General features: G+C 56.1%; 1 protein-coding gene across 1 annotated transcript; it reads right to left on the minus strand.

The window, feature by feature from the left end:
• Positions 1–2,803: 2,803 nt before the first annotated feature.
• Positions 2,804–10,894, minus strand: SLC38A7 (solute carrier family 38 member 7). Its single transcript, XM_062586763.1, has 12 exons — positions 10,829–10,894; positions 9,932–10,037; positions 9,184–9,649; positions 8,729–8,927; positions 8,487–8,631; positions 7,614–7,712; positions 6,506–6,563; positions 5,961–6,075; positions 5,567–5,714; positions 5,284–5,483; positions 4,751–4,805; positions 2,804–4,657 (listed from the first exon to the last, which is right to left on the minus strand). The coding sequence occupies exons 3-12, from the start codon at positions 9,448–9,450 to the stop codon at positions 4,555–4,557; spliced, it is 1,389 nt and encodes a 462-aa protein (XP_062442747.1). The 5' UTR covers positions 9,451–9,649; positions 9,932–10,037; positions 10,829–10,894; the 3' UTR covers positions 2,804–4,554.
• Between the last annotated feature and the right edge of the window lie 45 nt (positions 10,895–10,939).

Raw genomic sequence — 10,939 nt, forward strand, 5'->3', positions numbered from 1 at the left:
GGAAAAATGGGAAACAGAGGGCCAAGTGGGTCTGCTCCAGCTCCCAAGCCCAGGGACTGGAGGGACGGGCAGTTCCCCACGCAGAGGCTGGACCAGGACAGGCCTCAGTGCAACTGCTCCAATGTGGAGCTGCGGTGCTGGAGCCCATGCAGAGATGCTGGTGTCCCCAGAGGCTTTAGGGGGAACCAAAGATGCAGCAGCAAGAGCAGTCGTCTTTCAAGGGCCAGAGGCTCTTCCCAGGCTGCCTCCCCAGCCTGGCATGGGGACATGCAATGCTCTCTTCACAGCACTCCCCATTCCTGGCCTAGGCCTGACCTCTCTGCACCTCTGGGACCTGCACAGCCACTATACAGCCCAAGTGGGGCCTTGCTGCCCAGCCCAGGGGCACACAGAGATTGATTAACCAAGGACAGATGGCAGAAGCTGCCTTCAATAGCAGCCACAGGAGGGTCATCTACCCCCCCAGACACCCAGCTGTCTTATCCAGGGGCTTTAAGGGCCTCCAGAGAAGCACAGGCATGACTCTGGTAGCAGAGCCCAGATGGATTAGTGCCCTCCAGCTCTGGACAGTCCCAGCCCAAGGAACGGCTACCGGAGCTCTCTCTCCGAGGCTGGGCAGGCTGTCAGTGTTGCCTCTTACAGAAATGCCCTGCAGGTGAAATGAGGTACCAGCACCCAGCTGACAGCTTTTCATGTCCATGAGAGCTGCTCTTTGTTCCAAACCCTTGGAGGCCAGTGGGGGGTGGCACTGCTGGAGATAAGGGCCATCTAGGAGGAAAGCTTTATCAGCAAGGCAAGAATTTGGCCTAAGGGCACAGGAGAAGCCTGGAGTGCCATAATCCAGCAGGGCCCAACCCCACAGCCTCACATCTCCGAGGAATCAGCACAGAGGCAGGAGGAGCAGCCCCCCAGAGAAAGCACAGCCTCCCCAGGGAATGAGGAAGAGTGGCTCTCCTTGGCACTCAGGCTGCTAAATCACAGGTAGCATCACCACTGTGTGCGAGAGGGTTGAGATCCACTGGCTCCATGCTGATGGAGGGAGGACAGAGAAGCCCTGGTTAATGTTTGCCTGCCCTGAGCTCTCACTCCACCAAGGCACGGAGAGCCTCACAGGGAGCCTAACTGGCCAGCATTTTGGGACGTAGCCTCCTCCCCAAGCACTGTCTGGAAACATCTCCCTACCCCAACACAGCTCCATCAACATTTGCCCTGTGGACATCCAGAAACCACATTGTACCTGCCTGATGTATGCACCACAACTTCACTTTTATTAAGTCAAGGTCTTCCATTTTTGCACGTAGAAAATACATAAAAAGTCCGTTGTTTTGTAAACAGTCACAGGAGTGGTAAGGCAAACAGAGAAACAGCCACATCACCTTATTACCCTACCACCAGGGCAGCAGGCACCCTTGCTTTCAAACATGTGTTCCTTCAGGAGGAAATGTGAAAGCACAGCGAATCCTCGTGTGTGTGTGTGTGTGTGTGTGTGTGTGTGTGTGTGTGTGTGTGTGCGCACGCACGCACACACCTGGCAAGCAAAGACATGTGGCACCTGTGTTAGATGCAGCTCTGCTACCTCAGCTTCAAACTGAGCAGAGCAGGGGGTGAAGAAAAAGATGCGGGAGAAAATTAAGCAGCATCTCTGGTTACCTTCACTCCAGTGGAGACGCATAACAGAAGTCCTACAGTCTGACCTGGGCCCAAGCTGACATGACCTTGGGCCCAGCATAGTCTGTACCAGCCAAATTCCCTTGAAAGCACCCCAGCCCTGCACTTCGTCTCTCCTTCCTATTAGGAGCCCATGCTGTTGGCAACCGCAAACCCAGTGGAGACATTGCTTTTCCAAGACAGGAGGATCCGAGTTGCAGGAGGCTGCTGGGATTCATCGGCAGAAAGAAAGAGAGCAGTGGGACCTCCCTGCGTAAGCCACTGGGTACCAAACTTCCATCTGCCTTGATGGGAAATGGGCAAGGAAACACTTTGGTGGACGTCTACATTAGTATCTGCTGAGCCTCAAACTCTTCCACCCCTGCAGGGATCCACAGAAACGAGGTGGCTCTGTGCTCCCCATGTCCATGAGGACTGGTCAGCACATTTAGTTTCCAGTGGGGTGGGCACCCTTTTCTGGGCACCAAGGCAGAAGAGGGGTCCTTCAAGCCCCAGTGCCCGGCTCTTACGCAGGAGCCTAGGGGAAGGGGCTTGGGAGGCAGCTGGTGCCTGGGGCATTCAGTCCTGTGTGGAGCACAGATGGACTGTATTTAAGTAAGCGTTCAGTTAACCTGAGGTCAGCGACTCCTTCCAGCTCCTGTTCTTGTCTGGGAAAAGAAGTCTTGTCTGCTCATGTACACTACATCCTCTGTATCCCCTCAAGCACAGCATGATCTCAGGAGAGCCTGGCATGCTCATAACCCTTCCCTGTGCCCAGGCAAGTACAAGGAGCACAGGAAGCAGGGGACTGCTGAAGTCCACTTCGATCACAAACTGAGAGCACAAAGGTTGGAGCTACCTCGGGCAAAGCAGGAGGGACAGGCAATGTTGGCACCGTCCTTCCAAACACGCTGTGTTCGCAGTTTCTTTCTCATTCTCCATCTGGATCTCCCCATCTCCTCTCTTAAGAGCTGGGGGGAGGGCAGAGGCACTCAAATCATGGAGCAGGATCTGGGGAGAAATTCGTGCATTTAGGTAAAGAGCCCTTCCCCACCGCACAGCAGACCAGCTAGAGCTGGGCTAGCCCTGCTGCACTGCCTGGGAGCTGCTGGGGACAGCACACGGTGAACACAGGAGGGAGGCTGAAGCCACCACCTCTTGTCAGAGAGCACATTTATACACAGCAAGCATTGGTACGGAGAGATCAAATGTTTCCACTGAGAAGTGCCCCCATGCTGTCCTCCCACCCACCGCTGGCTGGTCACACAGGAAAAGAAAAACAGTAGGAAGTACGTAAACATGTCATGATTCGCCTTTCCACCACAACAGGCTGGGCCAGGTGCCACATCTGCCGAGTGCACTGCTTCGAGAAGATGCACGAGGAGCCAAGCCAGATGTGCACAAAGCTCCCTTCTAGAGACGGGGTGGGCTGGACCCTTATCAAAGACGCAGCGATACATACACATAAATCCCTCCCTCCCCCCCATGGTTTTAGAAGCCAAACAAAGAATGAAAGAGCTTAAAGACTGAACAAGAGGAATTTTCTGCTGAGGTTTAACTGCCCCCAGCTGAATCTGCAGCTGAGGGAACTGCCAAACCCAGAGAAAGCTCTCAGAAGCAGAAATGAAACTGCCCAGGAGGAAGAGCCCAGAGCAACACCAGCAACACCGAGTGTAAACAGCCACGGGAACAATATCAAAATGCATTAGCATGGACTGCTTTACCCCCAAAATGTCCCTTTAAACCTACACCTGGCCCAGTCCCATTCCTCCAACACCTACCCTGGAAGAACAGGATTAGAAATTCAGAGAAGAGCTTTGCTCTAGCGTTGTGTCTCCAGTCAGTCAATGTGGTCACAGCACCTTTTCTAGTGAGTGAGCAAGCCCTCAGCGCCAGGAGGCAGGGGCTGGCAGTGTAAACATTGCACTGGTGTGTCGCTATCCATGGGTCTTCCCGACCCTCCTGCCACAAACGACACAAGTTAGCGTCAAGCTTGATGCAAAACTTTCTAACAGAAAGCGTAGCCCAGCCAGAGGCAGATGTGCCAGTAACTCTGCAGCACTGAGCTGGAACAGAAGACTGGCAAGATGAGTCACAGGAACACCAAACTCAAACCAAACACTGATACAGGAGAGGACTACAGGGATGTCACCTTGTCTAAGCTACCGGGGTTAACGTGGTGGAGGAATTGCTGCACTCAGGCACAGCAGAACTCACTCGCTTTACAGCTTATTCAAAGCAGCCGGGGCCCATCTTCCCCGCACTGCTCAGCGGGGCACACAGCCCTCTGCTTGGTGCCAAAACGGAGCGCTCCCTTTCTGCAGACGCACCGTTGGTTCTGCGCTCTCCAGACCACAGCATGTCCTCACTGATTGCAAGTTAAAGCACGGATAGTAATTCCCTTTATACATGACACACTGGCTCCCCCTAACATTGCCGTCAGAAAAGGGAGTTTAACCTGTGAAAGTGCTGGAGAGGAGATCTCCTGACCCAGAGGTAAGCAGGCAAGAGCAGTGTGCTTGCCTGTGCAAATCCCAAACGTGTTCCCTTACGGATGTCTACCCCTGGAGCAGCAGAAAGGGTTTGACCTGGATGTCAGCATGGAATGAGTGAGGTTCTCCACCGTGCGGTGTCACGGTGCACTCTCTCCACTGGGTCCAAGGTCTCTTTGTAGTGATGGTCTGGTTTTACCAGATAGTCGAGGCTGAAAAGCCAAGTCGACTGCCTGGTGTGTTAAGACAGTGAGATACAAGTCCCTATAGGGCTCTTTCAGTGAAGCCCCAACTTAAAACATTCTTCTCATATGTTCCCAATATACTATTTTTTTTCTCCCCCCTCCCCACCCCTCTGGTCCTATGGGAAATCTACTTCTCCTCAGCAGCAGCATGGACCAGCCTGGAGAAGGAGTCAAGCTGTGAGATCCACAAAGATGGCGTTGGCAGTGGTCTGTCCGAAGATGAAGGCTCCGAGGGTGACCATGAACACCCCGTAGCTGACCTGGGCCCACCAGCTGTGGATGCACAAGGACAGGGTGCAGTTAGAGGGGACCTGTATGCCAATGCCTGCAGGGAAAGTGGGGAGAGGGAAGGTGAACTTCAGTTACCTGACAGGTCTGGTTTCTTGGATCTCAGAGAGTTTGGCTTGAATCAGGCAAAGCCCTGGCAGGAAGAGGAGGAAAATTAAATCTGGATGAGGACTGTCCTCTGGAGCCTGAGGAGACAGCCTGCAAGCCAAGGAGCTGCTCATCCAGAGAGATAAGACCTGCTCTGCAGAAGGCAGGAGGGATAAGTTCTCTCCAATTTCTCTTTGGCTTCTTCCAGCCAGGTAGATGAATCCCAGGGCAATCCCAGCCACCTCCCAGCCTGCTCTAGAGAGGGGCAAAGCACACTGCTAACAGATGGGGTAGGAACTTCCCCTCCAGTCTTAACCCTTTCTCCTGCCTCTCCCACACTCCCAGTTATGGAACAGAGAGCCCAGTCTATATAGTTGAGGTGTCAACTGGCCTCACACTGTACTTTCACCATTCTCAAAAGGGCTCTTCATTCCTGTGACCCCATCCTGCCCCCTCCTTGCCTGATACACAAGGACGAGAGACCTCCGCTGGCCACCAACTGTCCCAGGATGATGGAGCTATACCTGGGAAGACAAAGATGAAGCAGGCAGCCAAGCCCCCGATAACAGAAATGACTTTGCCGATGTCAGGGATGAACAGAGCCAGGAGGAGAGTTAGGAGGAACCAACTGACAGTCTGGAGTAGACGCCTTCGCCGCTCCCGCACCACGTCCTCCTCCACCGTCACACCAGTGTAGCGGAGCCAGAGGCCCTCCAAGACAGCCCTGTGGGCACAAACCCAAGCAAGGGAGGTTTCCTGGCAATGCCCTCCTGCCCATGCCAGTCTCTGCCACCTCCCACTGCTCACCGGCCACAGAAGTGCAGGATGGGGTAGGATGTCAGCACACATAGGATGATGAAGGCCCGAGCAAGAGCAACGGGGATGTCATTGGAGGGGTAGGAGAGCAGCACGTCCTGGTCCACGCTGGCCCCAAAAGTCAAGAATCCACAGACACCTGCCAGGGAAGGAAGCAATCAGCAGGGAAAACTTGTGTCCAGGAGACAAGATCCAGAGGGATGTGACACACAGGACACAGGGATGTGCGTAGGGGTGTGTGCTGACCCCCCAGCTCCCCCTTCCCTCTCTATACCTCCCTCATACACCCTCTGCTGAGCAGGGGATCTCTGCTCCCCAGAAGCTCACAGCCCCTCCAGGGACAATGCCATACTCACAAAAGCCACTGTGAGGTCCCCTCACTTACCAGTGCCTGTATAGACAAAAAGAGCGATCACCATGGCTGCCGTCACCACTGCCCCCCAAGTCTTCACCTCTGGCTGCTTCATGCTGTTAAAGACAGGCACGCTGCTCACGTGGCACTGCCAGGGACAAAAAAAGAGCGTGGTGAAACACGGTGGGGTGAGCTGGAGCGAAGGGGAGACATGCAGGATCCCACATGTTACGCATGGCTAGAACCAAGTGCTACTGAGGAGCGAAGACATCATGAAGCCCCAGGTTTGTTGCTGGAGGAAACGACGGGGAAACAGGCTGCCCTGGCAGCTCCCTGGCTAGGATACAACTGATCCATCTTCCCCCTAATCCTGTTCACAGCCCAACTCGTCTCTGCTTAACAAAACACTGCTCTCCTTCTGCTGGGGTCAGTTCTCTGCCATTACAGCTTGTCCTGCAGCAGCCTGGGTGCTGGAGGCCTGCTGGCTCCCAATTCTGGGATCCGCCGTTATCCCTCAGCTCCTCCGGGGACCAGACCAGCCCTACACGCAGGCAGCCTTACCTGGCTTGCAACCTTACCTGGAACCCGAAGCAGATGGTGGGCATAGCGTTGAACACAGCCATCCACGTGGAGGGGCTGGCAGGAGAGAAACACCCGCTAGTCAGACTGTGCAGGGAAGGTTCAGGGCCCCGCAACCGCTCACAGAGCCTCCTCAGAGGAACGACAAGGGGCATTCGGTAACGGCGTCGTTTCTCAGCAGATTTGCCTCCTCCTCAGTTACTCCTTCCCCACGTGTGGGATGATGCCCTTTGCAGGGACAAAAGTTTTCCCAGGGTCTGGCACTCTACGAAGACCTGGACCTTTCCCTCAGATAAAACCAGGCCCCCTTAGAAGCCGTCAAAGATGTCCAAAATTGAGGAATTACAGGAGCAAAAGAATCAGTAAAAAAATAAGGACTTGTTGGACAGTGCTGAGAACTGGTCTAAGTTTTACCCTGCCCTAAAACCCCTGAGACAGCTGTGTCTGCCCACACTGGGTCCAGGAACAGCCCCACACAGGGAAGGAAGAGTGAAGCCACTCAGACTTTGTCAACAAAGGAAACACCAAAATCATCATAAAAAGAGCCACAGGTGCTTGTTTCTGGGTGAGCACAAACACTGCAAAGGAAACGTTGGGCCCAGCTGTACTGGAGCTAAAATTAAACCAGCTCTTGCCAAAAGCATTCATGGAGCTCTGGGGACCCAGGCATTTGGGAGAACAGGACCCCACTGGTAGGGGCACCATGAATCCCATCCTGCCCCCTCTCTATCCTTGTTCTTCTAGTCCCTATGGTCTCTTAGGTTTTGGAGATTCCCCACTCCTCACTAGCCTGTAAGACACACTTGGAGTGGAGGGAAGATGAGGATTCTCTGATGTCTCAGCTCATGCTGCAGGACTGAAGAAGGGGAGAAGGGGACCAGGACAGGGTGCCTCCAAAAGGTCTTTCTCCTCTCCCTCACTACCTACTCCCATGAAAGGCACAACGATGCAGCCTCGTGGAGTTCTTGTCAGAAATATGCAGCTTCCCTGTGACCAGGGAAGGAATCATCTCCCCCTTATGCATGGGCTCTGCAATGTGTCAGGGTCACCCTGATGGGCTCTGCAGCGAGTCAGGGTCACCACCAGCAACACGTCTCTGGCACGTACCTGGTGGGGATCTCCACAGGCGCAAGCTCCTTGTCAGGCCAGATGTACTTGATGATAATGACTGCAGTGACATACCATGTGCCAATCACACTTAGTGAGCTGCAAGAGGGGACAGTGGACTTGTCACTGTGCAGCCTCCCAGTCAGCAATCATTACTCTCAGCAGGCTGCAGTGGCTCTCCTCTCAGCCTCTGCAGCCCTGTCTTCCTCCCAAGGCAGCCTGGACCACCCCCGTCCTTCCCACCATGAGCACCTCTTGCCCTCCTCTTCTCCCTCCTCACCGAGAACAGGAATATGCTAGGCACTGTCACCCATCGTCCCCAGAACAGATGCCCACACAACCCTACTATGTTCAGGGGCTGTGCTGTGGAGCAGACACGCTCCAGACACAGAGACAGACTGACCTCGGGTTTGGAGCAGGGATGGAGAAAGAGGTGAGTATTAAACAAATGGCTACAGTGTTTGTAGGTAGCCATGGTACAGCTCCAGCAGCCAGGTTTACACCAGGATGTGCAGTAAAGCAGCACTGGCTGGCAGAGCACCTGGCCCTGGGTCTGGGGGCCCTCCTTTCTGCTGCGTTGCCAACTCCAAAGACAGCAAACAAAGCAGCTGAGACCACGTCTTTCCTCCAGAGAGCATAAATGAGGGACACAGGCCCCAGGGAATTATACTATGTCTGCACATTGCTCAGCACCTCCTCTGTTTCCCAAGTTGGGAAACAGAAGCATGGGCAGGAGAAGGACATGCCCAAAGTCTCAGGAGTTGGTAGCAGAGCCAGGGCCAGAAAGGGTGTCTCCATGCTCAGGAGGGTACCAGGTGGCCCAGACCATTAGCAGGTCCCAGCTCACAGTCCTGGAGGGGTCTCCGCATTTACCTGGCATATTTCTGGAAGCCGATCTCCTTGGGGATGGAGAGGGGCAGGATGAGGAGGAAGGCAGTGACGCTGATGGTGAACTTGCGGTCCGTGTACCAGTGGCTGCTCCCTGCTCCCTCGGGCTCTGTCACCAACGCAGCGATAACTGTGGGGGAGAGCCGAGGCTGTCAGGGTGCAAGGCAAGGACATCTCCCCTTTGCAGGGGAAGGAAGGGCAACTGAGTTTTTCTTTAAGACACTTACTCTTATCCTCCTGGTCTCCAATGATGATGAGGAAAGCGATGCAGGTGCCAAAGGTGTAGACAGCGATAGCCACCTCGCACAGCACGCCAGGTACTTTCCCACACACGGCCCACACCACCTCCTGGTACGTCCGCTCATTGCTCGCCTGCGAGCAGTATGCCAGGATGACCAGGCCTCCGATGATGAAGACCAGCATGCACTGGAGTGGGGAGGAAACATGGAGGGGTACAGTTGAGGGAATGGCATGCCAGGGTCCCTGAAGCCACCCCAGATACCCAGCCCCAAACACACATAGCATCTCTGCTGTCCCTCAGGGTCCTGACCCACACCTCACCCAACAGGGGCCCCTCCCGGGGCCCACAGTCCCCCACACCCCTCACAAGGATCTCCAGCTGCCACCTGGGCACCCCCTCCTCAGGGTGGCCCATAGGGCCCTCCCTTCTCTGCCCTCTCACCATCTGCAGTGCGATGCCTGCAGCCACACCACCAGCCATGTTGAAGGCAGCAGGGAAGTTGAGCAATCCAGCCCCAAGGGCAGCGTTCACCACGATGAAGACAGCCCCCAGAGCAGAGGTGGCCCCCAGACTGTCTCCTTGGCTCTCTCCACTCTTGGGTACTGTCTCCACACTGGGGCTCTGTAGGAGCCTGGCCCGTTCCCCAGCATCGGCACTCCACTCCCAGTCCTTGTAGTCGCTGTTGATGCTGCCAGTGCCCTGAGCCATCTTCTCTCTGGTGGCAGGATCCTTCCGTCCTACCACGACACACACTGCCCTCTGTGTCTCACAAGTGTTTCCACACAGGGTTCAGCCAACCGCCACAAGGAGTGTCTCCAGCAGCGCCAGCTCCATCAAGCAGCAGGACAGCAAACAGCCAGGCTGGGACCACAGCAGTGCAGAAGTGCAGAAGACCCCTTCACCGCTCCTAGAAGGGACACGAGAGGGACGAGAGTCAGTTAAGAATTGCTGGGAAACCGCATCAAGCCCTGCTGCCGTGCAAGCTTCCCTCCCATCTGTGCCTGGGGATGGGTCACCCACCCAAAAGCCTCTGATGTCCTGCAGTCTACATTAACAGGAGACAACCCACACAACAGACGGGCACACGTGAAATCCATTCTCTGGGTCCCAGCTCACGCAACACTGCACCCAGGCACCCTAATTGCAGCAAAGATGCTGCGGGGTGGAGGGAGATAGGAAGAGAACTCACCTCTCGTCCTCTGAATTCGCAGCGAGGACGCTGCTGCCTCTGGATGGTGGATTGTGCCCTGGTTTCACGCCTGGGGACCTGCGACCTCATCACAGGACTCACATTTCTGCAGACACGAATCCCAGCGTCACAGCTCACTTCCCGATTTCCAGCCCCAATTTTCGCAAAGTCTGCAAGTGCTGCCGCGCACATGCTGGCTGGGTAAAGTTCAGGCCTGGCTTAAGGAGAACGACCCGTGCACACAACAGGAACCAAGGAGAACAGGACCAGCGCCTACTGCAGCAAATGGCCTTCCCTCCCCGTGCGCACCCGGACTGCCACGGGATGATTGCCAGCACGAGACGTGTCGGCAGTGTTTGCGAGGAGCCTACACCCGAACCCCTGGTGTTTCCATCACAAGCGGAGGGAGGGGTGGACACTTCAGAGCTAATCCCAGCGCCTCTAGCAGCTCAATATCAGCACTCGCAAACCCTCCCCAGACACCGAGGGAGCCTGGCAGGAAAATTTCAGAGCCCCAGGAAACCTCTTTTTCCTTAGACTCTTCCTGACCAAGCGACTCGTTGTTTCCAGGCTATTCATTCCCAGGCTTTTGCTACAGATCCTCTTCGAGGATTTCTGGGAAACGAGACAGGGCAAAGGGAGGAGAACGGCAGCTACTCCCGTCCGGAGGCAGGAGCGCGAAGGGGGCAGATGCCAGGTCACCGGGCTGGCCGGTGCCCGCCGGCCCCTTTCGGCCCGGGTGAGCGGCGGCCGAGGCTCCCCTCCGCCGCCGGGAGCTGACTCAGCCGGGCGGCCCCTGGCCGCGGGGCGCAGGCTGCGGCCGGGCCGCGGGCCCAGCGCAAGCCCTGCGCGCCGCGGCTCCCCTCGGCCGGGCGGCCCCGTCCCCGCCTCACTCACCCCGGCGGCGCCGCCGCTCCGCTCCGCGCCGGCTCCGCTCCGCGCCGCTCCGGCCCGGCGCTCCCCGCGGCGCCGGCGCCGCCCGGCCCGCTGCACGCCGGGGCTTGTAGT

The sequence above is a fragment of the Rhea pennata genome, chromosome 13 (assembly GCF_028389875.1).
Source record: "Rhea pennata isolate bPtePen1 chromosome 13, bPtePen1.pri, whole genome shotgun sequence".
Taxonomy (NCBI): Eukaryota; Metazoa; Chordata; class Aves; order Rheiformes; family Rheidae; genus Rhea; species Rhea pennata.

Bases quoted from the DNA above. Each gene is read 5' to 3' on its own strand.
- SLC38A7 (XM_062586763.1), bottom strand. From the start codon at position 9,450: ATGGCTCAGGGCACTGGCAGCATCAACAGCGACTACAAGGACTGGGAG. The intron at 6,564-7,613 runs GTACGTGCCAGA...CTCTCCTGCCAG, and splicing joins CCTGTGGAGATCCCCACCAG to CCCCTCCACGTGGATGGCTG. The intron at 5,715-5,960 runs GTAAGTGAGGGG...CTTCCCTGGCAG, and splicing joins TTTTGTCTATACAGGCACTG to GTGTCTGTGGATTCTTGACT.